The sequence below is a fragment of the Kryptolebias marmoratus genome, linkage group LG3, assembly GCF_001649575.2.
Source record: "Kryptolebias marmoratus isolate JLee-2015 linkage group LG3, ASM164957v2, whole genome shotgun sequence".
Lineage (NCBI taxonomy): Eukaryota > Metazoa > Chordata > Actinopteri > Cyprinodontiformes > Rivulidae > Kryptolebias > Kryptolebias marmoratus.
Window position 1 is genome coordinate 28,820,120 of NC_051432.1, and position 20,901 is coordinate 28,841,020.

General features: G+C 38.5%; 1 protein-coding gene across 7 annotated transcripts in view; it reads left to right on the plus strand.

Moving 5' to 3' along the window:
* Nucleotides 1–20,901, plus strand: part of LOC108246382 (VPS10 domain-containing receptor SorCS1) — a 157,380-nt gene that overhangs the window by 54,028 nt on the left and 82,451 nt on the right. For all 7 annotated transcript variants that reach the window (XR_005233000.1, XR_003040055.2, XM_037974890.1 and 4 more), the window contains exon 2: nt 20,093–20,160. Coding sequence is in view for 5 of the 7 variants with exons in the window: in XM_037974890.1 (XP_037830818.1) it covers nt 20,093–20,160 (68 nt within the window). In the remaining 2 variants the exon portion in view is untranslated. The remainder of the gene's footprint in view (nt 1–20,092; nt 20,161–20,901) is intronic.

The following is a 20,901-nucleotide window of genomic DNA, read 5'->3' on the forward strand; positions in this document are numbered from 1 at the left end:
TACGATCTTCACCCTTCTCTTGTTTTATTTTCTGGAGGTGGAGCTGCTTAACAAAAACAGAGTCGCAGCATAATGAGACTCAGTCTGCTTAATATCAGTCCATTCGCCTCTAATTGCTACTTCCATGTTATTTTAGCTGAGGAAGATCCAAGTTAAAAGCAGAGCGTTTGTCAGACGGCAGCATCAAAAATCTTTTCATTATTTCTGCCTTTATCACTGGGATAAATGCATCATGTCTGGAAGAAGTTAAACAGCTTTAGAACTGCAGATCTTCAATCTAAAGAAACTTCTTCAATAACATCATCTAATTCAGTTAAAGTCGACTTAATAATTTATCTAATTGGACTAATTTGGCTCATTGACTTCCTTTAAAGATTAAAGAAATGCAGCAAATGCTTTTAATATCGCTACTAATCCATGGGAAATAATTAAAAACTGTTCTTTATGGTTATGTGTCTAAACAAAAAAGAATAATAAAAAATGAGTCAATTGGCTGAATAAGTTGTATTGATTTGTTAGTTTAACTGTGATTTAGAAACATTTAAGGTTCTCAGGCAGGTTTTGGTGATTTTTTTGGTGATTTTTTTTCACATATTTTGTTTTAAGTAGATTTGTCTTGATGAACTAATTTGTTGCTGCAGTTGAGAGGTGGACCCCAAAGAGATTTAGGCCAAAAACAAATTGTTGCTGCACAATGCTGTCTTCAAGGATTTCTGCGAGTGTAGAAATGTGAAGAAGAAAAGTAACACATTCATCTAACAGGCGTCTCTCCCTCAAAGCAAACAGATGATGGTGCAGCTTGACGAATGTGAAATCTCCACTCGTGTCTCACAGATTGAAGCTCAGATTTAACTAAAGGACTGAGAGCTGCAGAGATAACCCCGAGCCACAGTTGACACAGGAAGCTTCAGAAGACTCATGGATATCTGGAGGCCTCTTCAGATGCAGCCACTACAGAGAACTAGTGCTAGAGGTCTTCAAAACAATCATCCTGTGCCATGTTGATGGGCTGCGCTCAGCTTGCTCCAGTTAGCGCTCGCCTGCAGCTCCTGCAGAAGTCTGCCTGATTCCAAACATCATGTTACAGCTGTTCAGACGGGCTGTGGAGCATGAAAGAGTGGGAGAACACTGTGTTCAAATAAAAGGACAAGATAAAGTTACATTTTTACATCCAATTATAAATATTTTACTTTAAGTTGTACACCTGTTTACTAAAATAATGGGTCATTTGAGTTTAGGTTCAGACAGCTAGCCTTTGGCATCAACCTGATTCAAGATGGCTGCCACAGTTAATCAATGTTAGCAACCCTGAAAATGGCTACAACTCTGTCAGTTTTACAGATATTGAGCTGGTAGTAGCTGAGAGTCATTCCCAGTACATCCTCTGAGCGCTAACAGATGGTGTGAGATCTTTGTTTCAAACAGATGTAGGCAACCTGCATTCCAAGGAAGGCTGTTTTATTGGCAAAAGTTTTTATTCCTTTTTCTTTTGCAGGTCGTTCAGAGTAACTCAATAAATTCATGTTGCAGATTAAAAGCAACAAAGAGGCAATTTTCTTTGTATCAGCAGGCCGTATCATCACCGTTTGGGTTCTGTATTAAAGTTTTATAGATAATATTGAAGAAAAAGTTTTTCCAAAGCCAAATAAAAATCCTGACAGTTCTTATTGTGCTGCTGGACTTCTGGCTCTGGGTGCAAAGCAGACATTTATGTAATAAAAGAGACAAACTGACGAGCGAACGTAACTCTTGTCATCTGTGATGCTTCCTGTTCGGCCATCTTGTCTGCAGCGCTCGTGCCTGCTGGGTAACAGGAAGCAGAGATGTGTGTGGTAGGCAGGAAACTGGACAACATTAGCTAACTAAAATAAGACAAAATAAATCTGAGACACTAAGTTTGTGTGTTAAAATTACACACCTGCATCCCTGCATTAAACATTAGGATGAGAAGATGATTAAAAACTAAGTAAAAATAAAAAAATAAAGAGATAAACTGCATTTTCTGTGAAACATGCAAACTTTGAACTCCACAATCTGGTTTTTGAATTGAGAAAGTTCCTCGGATGAGAAGTGAAACGTCTTCAGTTACAGAATAGAAATCCAAATGTTTTTGTTTTTATCTTTTTTTGGGATTGAACCCTAGAAGAAGTGAAACTAAAAATTAAAAGAACACTAGATTTTAATTAAAATCAGCATTAGTAGAAGTAACATTATCAGTAATAACATTAACAGAATAAACAGTATGAGCATTTACATTTACAGTCGTAGAATTAAGATAGTAAATGTAGAGCTAGCATTAGCAGTAGTAGTGTTAACATGAGTATAATTAGCGTTATTAGCAGAAGAATTAACAGTATTATTATTAACAGAGGTATATTGAAGTGGATTTCAAAGAAAACAAGGTTTTTAAAAAAAATCTGAAGAGATCTCAATTTGTTTTAGAAGGATTGTTCTGTAAATAAAGTTAAATATTGTGGTATAAAGTATAAAGTAAGTATAAAAATTACAAAAACAAAAGTCATAGCTTCTATCTACTGAATTAGCTGAAGGTTTTTATATTTGATATAGAACAAGTAGTTAGATGCCCAAAGAATGTATGAAAAACAGACAAACAAACAAAAAAAACAAGGAAAACTTTAGTCTGAATGCTGAATCAGCGTACATCACAAATAAAATCTCAAAAACTCTCCATTCATGCATTCACCTTTCCTCCTGTAAATAACTGTTAACAGATTTTCTCACGAGAATTCGAGTAAATAAAGCCGAAAATGTGACTTCCATTTTTTCACGTCCTCGTTTGCAATGCGATCTCACACCCGAGGAGCAATTAACTCGTCAAGCCTTGAGCCAATTTTTAATCATTGAAGGTAAATAAGGAGCTGATCAGGCAGACTCCACGGAAAGGGCTGAAAGTTGTCATTTTTTCCTCAGGCCTTTGCTTCGTTAGGTGCTCCTAAATCCTCTGCTAATCACAAAATCTTCTGGATCCACAAAAGAAATTACATCTCTGTGATCACACTAAAGCTGAAGTACAAGACCCCCCCCCAACATTCACGTTTCTCAACACAAAGAAAATTTGAAAATGCCATTTATTCTGCAGAAATATGATGGAGATTTCGCTGGAATTGTCAAATCAATCTGATTCATGAAGCTATTCATCAAATTAGGCGCTGACCTTTCACAGATTCACTTTGTGGTTTGATCGTTTGTGGTGAAAGTTTTCATTACGTTAAACTTGTTTATAGAAGCTGACAGTTCTGTCTCTATAAATCCAATATCTTCATAAGACAAATGTTTTTAGTCAGAGCTCCCGGTGGTTTTACCGGCATGTGGTTGTGAAAAACCTGCTGGCTTGAACCCCATTTTGTTACAAGGTCAGGTCTCCATATTTTCTCATGGATCGTAGAGTTGATCGATGCAGAATTATTGATCAAAACTTAGAGCTACTTATACTCATGTCAAATGCCCCCCGCTCCAATCAGCCTGTTTTTGCTGACCACAGAGAGTCTTATCTGTGGAATTCAAGCCTTTTCTTGTAAGCAGAGGTGGTCTGAGCCTTCCCTTTGTGGTTACAGAAAACCACAGTAAGCAATAAACACACTTGCAGATAGCATAGTGGTTATGCTTCACCAATAACGCTGCACTTTATTGCTCTTCGTGGCAGAGCTGTATTTAGAGTTTGCTTATGCTCTCTGCAACAACCCCCTCCCACTGAGCCTCTTATTAATTTATGCATTAAGTTGGAAAAGGTCCAGTGTGAAATTTCCTACGGCTTCCACTCTCTGTTGCGAGCTCAAATGATGCCACAGTAAGTAATTGGATGGTGTTAGAAATACCATTAAAATGTGTAAAGTGGCGGGTAGACGCAGGTCAACAATAAATCACTCTCCAGCATTTCATTTCTTTAGAGCTGCTGTTGAACAGCAGGTTAGCTTCCTGCATGTTCAGACCTTTGTTGACCACACTGGACGTCCAACCTGCACACAGTTCAGCGTTAATGACTTTTATCAGTTAAAGGCCTCGCCTTCTTTGAAGGAATGCATGTTGCCCGCTGCAGTTCATGTTTGTTTTAAACTGACACAAATTATTACGATGAGAAGGGATGAAGTTAAACACATTAAAATGAGTTATTTTGATAAATCCATTGCTGGGTTAAAGCTGTTGAGTTGGTTGGGTTGGTTTGACCAAACATCGGGTCAAAGATTACCCAGCATTGACTTGGCCCAAACTTGAATTGGGTTACAAATCATGTTGTTGTTTTTTAAACCCAGCAGTTTTTAGTGTGTAACCATTCTGATCAAATCTGGGAAATGTGAGATCTCATGAGATCTGTTAGCACACAAAGAATATCATGGGTGATGATGCAATCCCAATAATTGTTTTGTTTAAGTTTAATAAAGAATTTGTCCCCTGATCCAAGAAATATTTTACTGATGAACGAAGATGACACCAACAATAATTGGCAAAGTTTTACAAACATACAGTTGATCTTTTAGCGCTTGGTTAATGTGCTCGGGATCACTCCGAGTTACTACCACACCAAACCTGAGCTCAGTATATGTAAATTGACTTAGTTATAGCCATATATGTGCTTTCTAAGGTTCCTTAGCTGTGGAGGCCATCTTGAATGTGATGGACTTTAAACGTTGTCAGCTGTTGATGTTCAACCATTGATTACTTCCTCAAAGTTTCATTCAAATCTGTCCACTGGTTGCTGAGATGTTTTGCTGAACAAACAAACACAGACACCAGTAAAACCGTTGGCGCTTCGCCTTTGGAGGCGGTCAGTAATAAAAATAACCTGATCTTACATCAGGAAGCTCTTCTGTCAGTAAAAAGAGAAGTTTTCCATGTGTTACCATCACCGCTGGGTAAGCTCACTTTTAAAAGTGATTAATTAAATCACAAGGATTAGTGCCATTAAAAAGCAATTAGTTAGATTACTTAAGTTAATTACAGACAAAAGTAAGTCATTAAGCTGTAAAAAACACTGGTGCCTCACTGCAGCTCATCATATGATACACATCGAGTCTCGTTCCAAAGGCCGACAGGAAACAGAACCACACAGCTCATACTACCCTGTCATATATATATCATGTAAATTAATGCTTTAAAAGCAGATTTTGATTATTAATATTCCTTGAAAGCATCTGAATAAAGTTTATGTGCCAATAGAAAAAGTTTGCTCATTACTGCGACAATGCAACACTTTGATCCGGATCCACTAAGACTGTGCAACATCTGCTTTTTGCTCCATGTTTTGCACATAATTTGCAACCTCTATCTTCCCCTTCTCAACATTATGTTCACAAAGTAAACTGCGCGACTGTTTAGTAGCAGCATGCCCATCCAGTTCAGCATCTGTAAGCAATTCCTCCTGTTTTTGCATCACCTTGTTTTTACCATCCGCCCCAAGCAGAAAGACTGTTTTACCTGCTGAATGCTCCTCTTTTCAGAAAACTCTTCCAACAACGGAAAAGTTCACCGTCTGCTCCACGAGGCTGGGCTGACGAAACACTGATCACCAACTTCTGACCAATTCATGAGTCACTGGAGAAAATGTTGCATCATCTTGTTAATCATGTTCATCTGCATATTTTATCAGGTTTACTTTATGTCATCATGTAAGAGTAGTGATGTGTTGTCAAACATGACGTAACACCTTTAGTGTGTCTTTAACAGTTTTTTAGCTGCTATTTTTTATTTTGCCGTCCTTATCCTGCTGATTTATTGATATTTACACATTTTTATTACATTTTTTTATGTCTTTATCCTCTTTGTGCTCAAATTCACAGTCTTTACAGATTTTAAATCCTTTTCATCATATCTTTTTTTGAACAAAATTAATGCAGTTTCATATAACCCTTCAAATAATGTTTGGACCTTTAAATATCACACTGTGATGATAAGAACAGTATCCGATCAAAGGAGCGTGAGATGCACATCAGCTGTATTGAGCTGAGGTTTCCGTGGTTTGTGTCCAGCTGACAGGACACTACAGATACTCATTGATCATGTTTACTCGTGTCCTCTGCATTAACCTGCAGGTAGTGACACCTGCTCAGATCAATGGCTGCATCGTCTGCAAACAGAAACTGTGTAAAAGTTGTTGAGCTTCTGTAACTGATATTTGAAGAAAGAGAATGACTCTATTCCTCAGATTATCTCACTTTCTTTTCTCGTTCAGCTCTGCCAAACGTGCTCATTTGTCCTTGGACTAATTCCTGGAAAACCAGAGCCAGGATGCCTTCTGCCTCAGCTTGTTCAGGCACTCTGCAGCCAAAGCTGCGTCTGGCTCAACAGCCCGGCCTTCAATGACTTCCTGTGTGGGACGGGTTCAAGTCATGGTCAGAGCTGGCATCACAAGGAAATGGATCAGGTGCCAACTGTAATTCAATACAAGTGAAGTCTGATGGTTTGGCTTTGACCTTCCAGACCAAAAGCCTTTTCTGTAGTTTGAGCTGCTAACTGTGTGGCCATGTTTCTGATTTAATGGAATTGATTACCTTTTGGTATCAAGTCCGTTAAAAATGTCCGCCACAGCTAAGCAACATTAGCAAAAAATGCCTCTAACTCAGACAGTCTTACAGATACCAAGACTCATACCCAGCACTCATCAAGAGAGAGATCTGGTTTTAAATGTTTGCCAGAGGGGATTCTGTCTGACAACAAAATATCTCCTGAACCTCCTGAAGCTTGGGAGATGTGGGCGATATGCATTACTCCGAGGAATCTAGGCCTTTAGTTTCATAGCATGAGTTTACAATATTACCGTCAGCAGGAACCCTTTTATTTTATCAGCTGATGGTTTAACCACCATCAGTTTCTCCTGCAACATAAAAGAACCAAAAACCTGCTTTGATGATGCAGAAACCTCAAGGCAAACATGGAAAGAGGCGTCAGTGTCGCTTCCACATTGTTGTCCACATTGATCAAGCCGGAGCTGGTATAAGATAAACTCCTCCATTATCTAATCACTTTCAATCGAATGCAAATTGCACAAACACGGACTCTTTAATTTAAATGTGAACAAAAGGAAAGGAGGGTAGAAAAGACGAGAGCTTGTTAGTTCCCACCATCGGTTACTCCTTCAGCAGCTCCTGAGGGGACTTCTTTTAATCTAGCAGTGCCTTGGGCAACAGCAACACCACCCTCAAGGATCTGAGCGAGATGAAATTAAACTAAATAATTCATTCAAACTCTCTTTGACAAAGTTCAATACTTTTAACCCTCTGTTATTATCTAGCGTGGAACAGCGGTGGAGTTGTTAGAGCTGATGTCTCACAGCGAGAAGATTGTCGGTTCAACTCCTGGCCTTTCTGGACGGAGTTTACATGTTCTCCCTGTGCATGCGTGGGTTCACTCCGGCTTCCTCTCATAGATCAAACTCATGCATGTTAGGTTAACTGTTAACTCTAATCTGTCCCTAGGTATCAGTGAGAGTGTGAATGATTGTGATTTACAGGGTGTCTCCTCTGGAGGTGGACACCAGCTTCCCTGCAACCTGGAAAAGAGCAGTGGGTAAAAAATGGATGGATGTTACTATCTGGACCCAATATTACCATAAATCCTTTTGTTGCTACATTAACCAGCCGATTACTGGAAATAACTTTCAAAATGCATTGACTGTATGAACCAGATGAAGGCACTCTGAGGTAAATCCAACCATCTCCTGGGTGAAGCGTCGCCTTCAGCGGGTCTCAGACTTCACTGAAGTTGATCATGTGACACCTGAACACATGCTGTGTTACCATTTTATTAATCCTGTTACAGACAAAATGATTCAATTTTAGACATTTTGGTTTAAATGATCAGAAAGCAGAGAAATTTTCCCTGAATTCGACTCAATTTAGATGAAAACTAAAACGCTTGTTGTTCAAATTTTTATTCAGCGCAGGGAGCACATTGGGCTCTTTGAGTGATGCACTTCCTGTTATCTGCAAGACCGGTGCCCATGAATTTCTGTTCAATAATTGTGTCAAGTCTTATCTTCCCTTTATGACAAAGTGCTAAACAGAGATTTATTGTTTAAATATAAATTATTCTCAGGAACATCGCTCTTTTAACGCAGAAGATATTTAAACCATCTTGACATGTGTTGTAGAAATGTTGTATTCTCCTCCAGCACATTTGTGGATTTTCAGTGTAGAAGAAATCTTTTTAACTATAAATAAATGAAACGGTGCAAAAATGTGTCAGAGCTTTTGAGCAAGAATGTGAAAATTTTAAATCTAAAACAAAACAAAATCAATTGCACACTTATTGCTTAAAAAAGGCATAAAAGAAGGACAACTGGATTCAAAGTAGCAATAACTCTGCACAAAGTCAAAACGTGCAGCAGAAATTTATTTGCAACATTTCTGTAACTAAACCTGCAGCAAACAAATTTCTAATAGCAAATATCACGTTCAAACGTCACAAATTATTCACAATATTCTCATACTTACAAATTATACATGTACAAAATTCAAACAAAGACAAAAAGCAAAATATAATTGCAATTATATAAGCATCATTTCTTGCCTTATTTCTAATCGCCTCATCACTCTTTTGGGTCTTTACTTTTTCTGCAGCTTTAGGGAAAAATCAAAACAAAACAAATTGTGCAGCTTGATCTGAAACAAGGTATTCATTGTACGGTGTAGACTAAAGTCTAAAAAATAAAAGCATAACATTTCTGGATAGACAACAATAGAATTTATGAAACATAATGCCACGTTCTTTGAAGTTCTGGCTCAGATATTTATAAAAATTAAAACACTGGACTCTGTCACTGAGTTTAGGATCTTTTACTCTGATATTGATTGTCAGGATCCCATGTTGCTACACGTAGCATGTTTCTCTACAAACATGACTTTTAATAATTAAACAAATACTATTTTGGCACCACGAAAACCTAACGAACTGATGCATCTAGATTTAATTCCAAACCTGCATCTGTACTCAGCAGTCACATCGTGCACGTGTGTTCATGAATCAGAATGAATCGGCCGAGCTTCACATTCCTAACTTGGATGCTTTAAGCAGAAGGACAGATGTGGGAGAAGCCTGGGATGAAATATGGTTTTGCTGGATAAAAAATAAACAAATTTCTAGGAGCTGTGAATGAATAAATTCATGCATCTTTATCTTCACGTTTCCCCCATAGATAATCCTCAGCAACAAGCAGCAGAACATTCTTCAGATACAATAAAGTAGAGGACCTAAAGTCCTGGCATGAAACGGAAAAATGACTTATTATGTAGAATCACATCTTACTTTTAATGCTTATTACTAGTAAGTATCCTGTTAATGGTTTCCTTAAGCCTTTCAAGTCTTGAAATGCATTTGTAGCTCCTCACTTGAGAGATCAGTCTCTTAATTGCTTTAATGTTCAAACACTGGATCCTTCCAGCGGCGTGCAGAAGAAAGTCTGCACCGTGCAAAGTGGGTTAACGAGCAGTTAGGAGCAGCGCATGGCTGCAAATCAAGGAAAATGCTTGCAGTGAATCCTGTGACTGCATCATCATCATAAAAACAAACAAACAAAGAAAAGTGACAGGTCTGTGTGGATCAAAGAGGCAACATGAAACTGCAGGTAGGAGTTATTCAGTATTCCATAAGCATCCGTGCAAACTCACATGGCCTGAAATAATCTGCTCCAATGGAACTGAAAATAGAAAAATGCATGTTTTTTTTTTCTTATCGGGGAAAAAATGAAGAGGGAGTTAAGAAATTGAAGGCAAACTTTTGAACAGAGTCTGTGTGCAGTAATTATAGCAGAAAGAAATCAGGCTAAATAAGGCCACAGAAGACAGATCATTTACTAATAAGCAGCTCCGACTCTGCATGCAAAGTACGCACGCCCCGACAGGCCTTGATCAGTTCTGATTCCAATGAAGATGCATTATTTTTAGATACGTGACAAGAAGCTGAAAACTCTGCTTCCCAGGCATGTTTCACTTTTATATTAGCAATAGGCAGAAGTGAAGCGTTTTCCACAGGAAGATGTGACAGGCTAATCCACAGAGAGGAGCGTTTCTGGCTCAGTGATCCCCCACGAGCGTGACACTTCCAGCCATCTCCCAACGTTGGCAGGTAGAACTTGTTTACATCATTACGTGCGTGTGTGTTGCCCCGTCCTTCCTCCTTGGGTTTTCATTACAGAATTCATTTACGGATTAAAAAAGAAAAGTATAAAACAGTTTCATTAAAGGCAGCAAACTTGTGTTACTGCTGCTTGGAAGCCTTTCATTAGGTTTTTTTTTTTTCTTACTCAGTAATGAAACAGAGCAAAAGAATCTGTCCCCTGGAGAAATCTGGTCTCCCATGATTCCAAAAAAGAGATGTGAGGAAAACAAATAGTTCACAATGCCCTGCAGAACATGAACCCGGCTCATTTGCCCATTTGGGAGAGTCAGAATGTGTGCTAATACTCTGCATTTCATATTTGTTTGCCTCCGCGTGCCCGGGGAAATGGTAATTGTTGCTTGTGTATGCATGTTGGGGAATTTTGATCCGTGATGATATTTTCTTTCCTCCATCCAAGGACAATTACCAAAGTGTACAACAGATAACGGTATTCGCTAGCAGCAAAGGCAAACTTTAGATTAAAAAGAAATAATAGGATACTTTAAATACGTGGAGCTTTGCACAGACACAGTTGTGACTGATCCTCACCTCGAGCTGAGGCTTCCCTTTGCATGACTAATATTGCTACACTTTTTTTCCTACATTCAGAAGCTTTCTTAAACGTCCTCCAGAGACAAGTTTTCTCTTTGAACTGAGCATCAAGAGCGTGTCCACTGCAGACGATCCCTAACCCGTCTTTTCAGCCAAGGATAAATCAGAACCTGCTGCTAAAACTGACTGAAAGGAACAGCAGCAGCACTAAATCAGCTCCGAGTTCACTGGTTTTATGTTTTAAATATTCATTTAGTCCTGTGCAGCAGGCAATCTTCTTTAACAGTAATAATACAACTGTTTCATTACAAAACACAAAAAACACGTAATCACTCCGCTCATGCTGATACACTTTCACTTTAATCCAGCACGGCTTTTAGATTATTTTATTTCTTGGTAATTTTTTGTTGTTGTTGTTTATTTTTGCACAACGCTTTTATGTTTTTCAGAGAAAGAAGGACTCACAGGAAGTGTTAAAGGGCGTTTTTATTGAGCTAAAAAGGCCATAAAGCTATACAAGACAAACAATCCAAACCAAACCAACAGAAAATCTGACTGAAAAACAAAAAGAGTGAACAACATTAACGATGGAGGTTCTGGGTTTTGAACAAGTTGAAAACATTTGTGACAAATATTTTCTCCGAATATTCAGTCCTGACAGGCGTCTCCAACTCCTCTCAAGAGCGCAAGAGTCAGAAAATATGTCCAGGTTTAAAAACCATATATGACAAATAATAATTCTTAAAACCTTTCCGAAGTGAACGCCAGTAGACTAAATCATAAACGTGAGGGCAGTTGTTGAGGTGGGTGTGGACGGAAGTGGGCAACAAAATAATACACACAGACTGGAATACAATTCTGCAAGTCGTTCACATGAAAATAGGTTGTGACAAAAATAAAAATAAAGAATTGGCCATGTAAATCAATCCTGAATGGCTGTAAAAACTCAGAATTCATTGACACTGAAACAAAAAACTTCCATTTTTAAGTTTCCAACAGTTGCAGCTCAGATATCACTTTAACTTTTAAAAGTAAAACAGTCTTAGAAAAACTCATAAAACTGTCAAAAAAGATACATTCTGTCATTTTGTGTTGTGGATTGTAACAAGCCAATTAAAAGCAAACGCACAAACCTGCAGGATTACAGTTTCAGATGTGATTAACATCAGGGTGAACATTTTCTTCTTCTGTTAGACACCAGAAACTGTTTATTCAGATAAACAAGATATTTGCTGTAAAAAGTGTTAGTTTTTACACACAGACCTGTTCAGGTTAGCTGATGTCAGTCCACCTCACAACAAATGCCTGCAGAAAGTTTTCAAAAGAAGGGCCATATATAAATAAATATATATATAAACCCAGGCAGAATGTGTCCCTCACCATGAATAAAATAATTTTAGTTGGAATGTTTTCCATGAAAGAATGTTTAACAAAAGACTGGCCAGAGCAACTTTAAAATCCTGTTAAACTTCTTTATTTCCGATGGATTCTCTGTGCACGTTGTTGTTTTTAACATTCACACAATTCTTAAAATGCATAACAAATTTATCTTTAATTTAAACATAATTGAAAATATTTCGTATCAAGCCTCTGCGTCAAATGTTAGCTGTTCAAACAGAAAGTAATAAATCCCCTTTTCACCCAACAAAACAAGCTCTGCTGTCAAACATTAAATGTACAGAAAGTTCCCAACAGTAGCTGCAACTTTTTTCTGAAGTAACAGGAGAAAGTTGTGTTTGTTTCTTGTTACTCGGCTTGGTGAGGCAGGAGCGGCTGCTGTTGTCTGTGACACCATGGAAGCCATTGTTACTGTGACTCTCGTCATTGTTTGGAACATGTAGTCTGCGTCTTTGGTGCCATTTTATCTCTTACTCCACACCGCTGCCGTACAAACACACCAAACATCATAACAGGAACAGTTGGAACATTTTTATAAAGTTTTAGAAAGCCTAAACAGAGAGCTTGTAATGGCAGTATCCATTAATTTCTGTTTGATTGTCAAACTGTTGCAGCAACGAGCTAAGTCCTGTCTCTCCTCTGGTTTCATGCTCAGCTGCACAATCAGTCAGAGGTGAATCAGTCCAGAGGCAATTTCTGCAGGCGAGCTGCACCTCGCTGCACCTCGCTGCAGTATTTACTGTAGGAAAAGCTCACAGACCTAATTGGCAAGGCCAGCGAAGGAGCATATGCACTTTCCAGTGGGAGCCCATCTGACAGGGCCACTCACTGCCGACTGCCTACATGCCCTCCATATGTGGCAGACAGAAGGGCCTGCACACACGCTTCCCTTCAAGTAGTAAAGCCAAGTCTTCCTCGGCCTTTTAGAAGATTTGACCCAGAGTTTGGAGCTGGAGTTCTGTCTCTAAATGTCCACATCTTGAAGGAGACATAAGAGCTTTAAAAACCTAAACTATAGGTGGAAAAAAGGCTGATCTTAGATGGTGAAGGACTGGAATGAGGAGAGAGACTGTAGGATCATCTGTGGGACACATTCTGTCTGTTGTAGCGTTCTATCATTGTCACCATGCAGAAAACGTAATGTAATGTAAGTTACTCTTAAACTTGTCATGTTGAAGAATTTATTCATATGTGAAATTTTCTTTGCAGTCTAAATGTTTTCCACATTTGATGCAGAAATCACTGAAAGAAACAAAAAAACAATTAGGAATTGTTCCAAAGTAGCTAAGGCGGGAATAAGAAGATCTTAAATGAACGGATCAGTGATTTGTTTCACTAAAAAGCATGAAAAACACCTATTAAATGTCCTATTTTGCCTGCAGGCATCCAGAAAATATAGCATTTAATGCTAAACACAAGCAAACATTAGCTTCTAACCTCAGCCAACTTGTCCACATGAAAACATCCTATCAGCAGACGTGACGGAGTTTATTACAAACTCTACAGACAGACTTCTTAGGTGACATGCTACAGTTTAAAAAAATTAAACAGTTTGGCTGCACTATTCAATAACTTACAATAGAGTAAAAAAAATTGATGTAATTGTGATTTTACTTAAAAAAAGAAAGTGATATTATACTTTTGCCATATCACCCAACCTTAGCATAAACGCCGTGTCACCTTTCCCCTCATCTACACGAGTGGCTCAGAGATGCTAAAAACATAATTGCACCATTACCCTCACCTTCAGGCTCCTCACACACACACACACACTTTGACTCGCAGAAGCAAATGGCAAAGTGATGGAAAAAAGAAATAATGAGAGGAAAAAAGTTAAAAGCAGAGGAAAGTCGTGTGTTGTGGTGTGAATCAGCCTCCAGGTGGGACACTAAATGGACCTGGTCAGTCATTAGCATGTGCAGGTTGAGCTCATTAAAGCTTTATTTATTCCCCTCCTGGCTACTTTCAGAACATCTCCTAATCGGTGCATTTTTACAGGCACTAATTTTTGCAACACATCCACGACTCCAAAGCCCTGCCAGCCACACGCCGACTGACTGCACCGCCAGTGTTTCTGGGGCTGCAGATGCTGGCGCATATTTAATAAGCCTGATCACAGGAGCCCCAACCTTGCAATGTAATTTCACTAGCCGAAGTGCATCTGTTCCACGGGTGCGTGCAGGAACCTCCTGCTGGTGGAACACTTTCACAAAGTCACACAAGTCATCGGGCGGTTGAACTGGCAATGAGCAGAGAGGAGAGGCTTAAAGGCAACAAGCATCAGTTCTGCAGTTTCTGCTTGTTTATTTTACTTCATGCATTTGTGAATAAAAATCAACAACTGACCACGGCACTAAAGCTCAGTCACATCAGAGAAAAATCAGAATATGTCTGATCAAATTAAAACTTATGTTATGTGTGTGATGGTCTGGCGGCTGATTTGCTGCTTCAGGACTTGGACAACTTGTCATAATTACTGGAACCTTGAATTCTGCTCTCTACCAGAAAATCCTGAAGGAGAATTTTCAGCCGTTCAAGCTGAAACGCAGCAGCACCATTCCTCCACGGTCACCTGAAAGACCTGAAAGACCTGAAAGACCTGCTGCCAGTTATCACAAACTTGTGTTTAAAGTTATTGCCACCAGTTCTTAGGTTTAGGGGCCAATTATTTTTCCACACAGAGCCAGTTGAATTGGTTAGCTTTTACTCTATTAATGAAATCATCGTTTAAAAACTGCATTTATTATTTCCTCAGGTTATCTTAGTCTGTCATTAACATTCGTTTGAGGTTCTGAAATGTGTCTTTGTGACAAAAACAGAAACAGAAGACAAGTACTTTCTCACAGCACTGTAACTTGTGCTCCATGAAGCTAGAATAATTTCTTCTGAGGTAAACTCACCTCCAGTCTCTCAGTAAACACACCGAGTTTCCACACTGCTTTACTTTTTCGCTGGAAGCCAAATGAGATGTTCCTGCCTCGTTTTTTTTTCCCTGAAGATTCCGGCCGACCCACTTTTACTCTCCCCACTCACCCTCAGGGCATGAAGGGAATCGGGAATATTTCCTGCGGAGAGTTTCGAATCAGTGTGATATGATTAAGTAATGACTCTGGAAAAATTAGGATAATTTTAAACAACTGCAGCGTGCTGCAGTTTGCATAAAGAAAACCTCATTAAAGCTGCAAAGAGCTTTTGTGTTGCAGTAAATTAGGTTCACTTTTAGCAGAATGTGTGCAGCTCTGCTCGACACCTCACCTCACATTAAAACTTCTGCAAACTTTCTAATATTTAGATTTTTGTTTTTTCTTACAGTGAAATAAGACACGTTAAAGTCAACATGTATTAATGTCTTTGATGGCACAGAGATAATGAGCTGCGACTCTTAGAGACATAAAATCTGAAGGAACTGGTCCTTCTGTTTGCATTTGTACAGAACTGCAAATAAATTGCAGCATTTGGGTGACATTCCTTCGAATGACCTGCAGATTTATTCTCACAGTTTAGTCACAAAATTATGTTTCAATCATGTTGCAGTTTGATTGCAGTTTATTCTCTTTTTTGATCTTTAGTCAGTCACAGTTTAGAGTCAAAAGGTCATATTTGCAGTCAAAGTTGCATGAAAACAGTTTTTTCATTGCAGTCTGATCCATGCAGATGCATTTTGAACAACCAGAGTTTGAAAACTACGTCCTATTCCAAAACTATTCTAACCCACATCATATTCGCCCTTTTTGTCATCACCTCAGCAGCTAATCCCACATTTATGATTTAATCAGATGGAGTTTAGAAATGAAGACAGGCAGATGTGGACTAGTTATTTTTTAGTTATCATCAGTGTGATTTTTATACCTGGACATGTTTTTAAGACTCATTGAGAATGTTTTAAAACAGTTTAGAAACTTCTTGATATTGCTATTTACAATTTGTTTCCTCAGTGAGATACTGGTTTTATTAAAACTGCACAAAACAAATGGCTTCAGTTATTAAAGTGAATCTTTTTTCTTATTGATATAAAACTCGGACAGCTATTATCTTTTATTCTAAAATAAAGACTTTGGCAGATTTTAAATACTAAATATTTGAACAATCTAAGTTGAACTTAAATAGACCAGTTGAGGGTAAAATAAATACTTTAATTTAAAATTCACCTAAAGCATAAAGTTTAGCAAATAAAAAGAAAATAATCAGTCTCGATGTTTATTGTTTCTGTTTATCTGTAACTGTGTGTACGATCCAACATGGAGTCTTCACTTCCTGTTCTGTTTGTCTCCAACCATCTGCGACGTGTTTGTGGAGACAGCTTCCTCCACCAGCCTGTCAGTAAGCTGAACTCTTTCCGTCCTTGTCCCCCTCTGTCCTCTGTCGGGGACAGAACTGAGGGACACCTTCCTTCTAACCCCCCGCCACACACACACAAGCAGAACCTTCCAGAAGGAGAACTGCTGCTCTTCTTGCTCTTTGGACTAATCTTGTGGAAACAGTTTTACCAGATTTTAAATCAACTCTGTAAATACGTCACATTTTCTGTTTTCTTCAATTGGAAATATTTGACTTTTTTTTTTTCCTCAAATCTGAGCATGTTTGTAAAATACTTTGCTGAATCTGTTTTTTAAAGAACAAAAATGTTTTTCTAAAAATGAGAGGATAAAATGTTTCTCTCAGAGATGAAACTGGCTCAAAAACCACAAACACATCACAGCTCAGGCTGACACACCTTAAATCAGATCCATTATTTTATTATTTCCTGCCTTTGTGAAAGGCGGGAAATCATGGTATTGCCTCTGTGTAGGTTTCAGTTTGTCTGTTCACAAAATATCTCATGAACCACTGGATGGATAAAATGAGACTCAGAGAAATTAATCATTAAATATCAAAAACTTATTCTTTAAAACTGAGAGATGTCCCGATTAGGAGGTTGTTTTTTTTTTGTCTCCAGTACCGATCTGAGTCATTTAAAATTAAGAATCTGCAGATAGTGAGTCTCAAGCCAATAATAAACTTGTTTATGTTGTTCCTCAAGTTGATTTTTATCAAAAGAAAAAACTTCAAGGCGATGATGAACTTTTTAAATTGATGTCAGGAAGCTCTGTGTCAGTGACACAAACCGATCATAGCAGGGCTGCAGTGGTTTGGTGGTCAGTGCTGCAGTCTTATAATCCTGAGGTTGCAGGTTTGAGTCCAGATTGCATCAGGAAGGGCATCTGGTGTAAACAAACTCACCAAATCTTTCATGCGAGTTTGTTCGCTGTGGCCATTATATGATCCTTTGTGCCTTTTGAACTATAAACAATATTAACAGAATATTTGTATAAACTGTGTTGGTTCAGACTCTAAAGAATAAAACCTTTATAAGTAAAGGAAGGTCTCAGGAGGCTCAGGTGATGAAACTGGAAACAATGGTTTGATCCTCACATGTCAGAGTCACCAAAGGATGCTTTGACACGTGTCGATCGTTAGCTCAGGTCACCTGTGAGCATGGATAAAAGGTGACACTTTCACCTCAGACCTCTCATTAAATAAACAATACAGAACAGAAAATAATCACTGTGCAACTAAAACAAGGAGAAAAACTGTGGCTCAGTTGTTGAGTCAGAGGCTTGCAGACCTGTCGCTTGAATTTTGAACATATTCAACAAATTTGTGCAACAAATTTTCTCTCCAAGTCGTCAAAGTTGTTGCATGTGTTTCAAATCCATCTCAGGAGCAATAAAGGTGTCAGATTTGAAAAGTTGGTTGAACCCAGAATGTAGACAGACACTGAGGAGCTTCAGAGGAAAAACTAATTTACTTTTAAAAGAACTGAAACAACAGGGCCGATGTGACAGCAAAAAACTAACTAACAAAAAACTGCCCAGAGTTCAGGGAAGACAGGAAAGGCAACACGGAGAAATCCGGACAGTGCACGCACGCAACAGTGAACCAGAGAGTTTGTAATGAAGATGAACAGGTTTTAAAAGCAGAGGGTGATTGGTATCTGCACACAGGTGAGTGATTATAAACTGGAGACAGGTGCAGATGGGCGTGGCAGGCAAACAAGTGATGAGCTGAGGAAAAGTGGATGATGACAGAAGGCACAAAGAGCAAAACTATATAAGAATTTAATATAAAACTAAACACAATGTTAACAAGAATTAAAACAGAATTACTGAAACAATAAACCCAATTCAGAAGGAACTAAAAAAACAAAACAAATCCTGACAAATGTGTGTTTGACACCTGCTCAGAAAACAAGTCCAGGTCTAAAAACCCCACCAGTGAGAAATAACAAGTGTAAAAATCTGGTCCAAATCTGCCTATTTTCAATTCAAAGGTGTTCTGCAGCAGATTAAATTATAAACATGGGGCTGGCTGTGAAGGTGGGTTCAAAGTGAGCAATAAAATAACGTGCACATCCCAGAAAACAGGTTTAGAAAGCTGTGCGCACAAAAAACAGCCATGATTTAAAATAAAGGCTACAGAAAAGGTAGCTGGCTGCAGTTTAACTTTTATTCACTGCATAAAATATTTACTGCTATTCAAATAAGTTTCGATTGTTGCAGACAAACACTGTCCTGATCTTTTGTTTCTTTTTTAACAGAACATAGATAAAATGAATGAAAATTGTTTGAAGCTGCATTTAAATGACTCTGATTGCTTTGGAATGAAGCCACAACACCTTGTAGTTGTTTCTAGTTAATACTTGCTACCTCAGCGAGGGTCTGAGTTACACAGAACCCCACTCTGCATTTACAGTTCATGGAGCAGAACTGACAATAAAGCTGACTTTGGCTTTATTTAGAAATACTGTGCACTCCTGTTCCCAAATGAATCAAACAGCTCAGACACCATCATATAAGTCCTGATTGAAACCATGCAGGATTATATTTCAGCTGTAAGATGCCAGAATGTTGTTGGTTGTAGCTGACAGTCTGAAGTCACTTTACCTGCTGACATCCAGTCACAACAACCAGCTGTTTTAAGAATGCAGAGGAAAATAAACCCCGATCCATCTGTACATAAAAACAGAATGGAATGATTTGCAAGTTTCATAAACCCACATTGTTTTTTTTACAATTGAACACAGTAAATATCAAATTTATTCATTTTTTGGAAAAATAAGCGGCAACACATCTCAAAAAAGTTGAGAGGAGAACAAAAAGCTATAAAAGTCAGAAACAGCTGGAGGGACATTTTACATCTAATCAGGTTAACTGGCAACAAGGGGATAAAAAGAGCATTTTAGAGAAGTAAAAATGGGCGGGAGTTCACCAACCTCTGAAAAACTGCATCTAAAAATAGTGGAGCAACAGAAAACTGTATTAGAACACTGCATTAAAACCAGGTTCTGGTTCTGGTTCTGGTTCTGCTCAGGAACACTGTCTGTAAACACAGTTCACCGTGCTGCTTAAAGCTCTATCAGGCAAAGAAGAAGCCAGATGTGAACAGATGTGTCTCCTCTGGACCAAAGAGGAGAACTGTTCTGAGGTCAGCCTGCCTCTCTGATGGTATGGGGGTGCATTAGTGCCTCTGGCATGGGCAGCTTATACATCTGGAAAGGCTCCATCAACGCAACAAAGCATAGAAATTCAGAATTACCTTTCTGTATTCTTCTAAACTTGTTCAGTTTCTGAGTTTCAACATTTGATCCTTTTCTGATGTTCTGCTGTGAATAAAGCATGGCTTTATGAGGTTTGCAGATCATTGCATTTGGTTTTTTATGTACATTTCACACAATTTCACAACTTTTTGGGAATTGGTGTTGTAATAAAACCAACCAAAAACAGTTTGACTTGGTTTTGATGCTTTTTGTTCATCCATTTACTGAGAGTCAGAAGAATTTGTCTGTAAGCAATGAAACCACTGGAGGTAAGACAGGATGTCCATCTGAGACTGACGGAGACGTTTGTCCTCGTTTGTGTGAGACAAGAAGCTTCGTTAAAGATTAAATCTAGCTCTGCCATAGTGGGTACAACACTGTTTTCCTTCTCTCTTTGTCAGGATTGTCTTGCATCAATAAATCGGTCCTGATTACGTTGCTTCTCTCGTTCTGCAGGTCATTCTGATGCTGACCAAACTCTTCGACTTCAACCTGAACAGTGTGACTGAGAGTTCATTATGGAGGTAAGCTTATGAGATCATGACATTTCCAGCAAAGCCTCGAGTGCCTCTGATTTTGACACAATAAATTGGTCAGAAGAGACTGCTGGCTGGAACATTTCTGATGTCTTTAATCCTGCGATTTGAGCTGCTTGGAGCCGTGCTTTTAGGAACAACGTTTCACATTTGGTCATAATGAGGATTAATGAAACACTACGGGAGGAAAAAGCTCCGCCAACTATCACTGAATTAGTTTTAATGTCTCATGGCAGCCAGATATTCCTCACATGAACTAATCAAAGCCACTAAAGCCGGAGGTGTTATTCTGCAAATTACCTCGACCGGCCTTGTTAGTGGCGTCGTCTCAGTCTCTGTCCCCTGATAAATGTTGGTGCAGGACTTTTAGAAAAAAACTGATGGGGCTGGACTAATGTCTCAAGAACAGTCATTTGGCTGCTCCCATGAAAGGCAGGCGATCATGTAACTGATCATCTGTGTGTCTGTGAGCAAAAAACAAGAATAAGAAAGTAATCATTTAATGCAAGCAGGTTCTTTTCACAGTAATGAAAATTAAAATGTGCTTTAATGTAGAACTCAGGGTCTAAATCCCATCAAGGTTCTTTCATTTTATGATATTTCTAAACAAACTGTGGCAAAAACACAATGATTTGTTTTAATATGAAACCAAATGGAGATAAAACATTTACTTTTAGGTCGTATTTAGTCCAAATTTTTAGCTTTATGTTCAACCCCACCCAAAAAAGT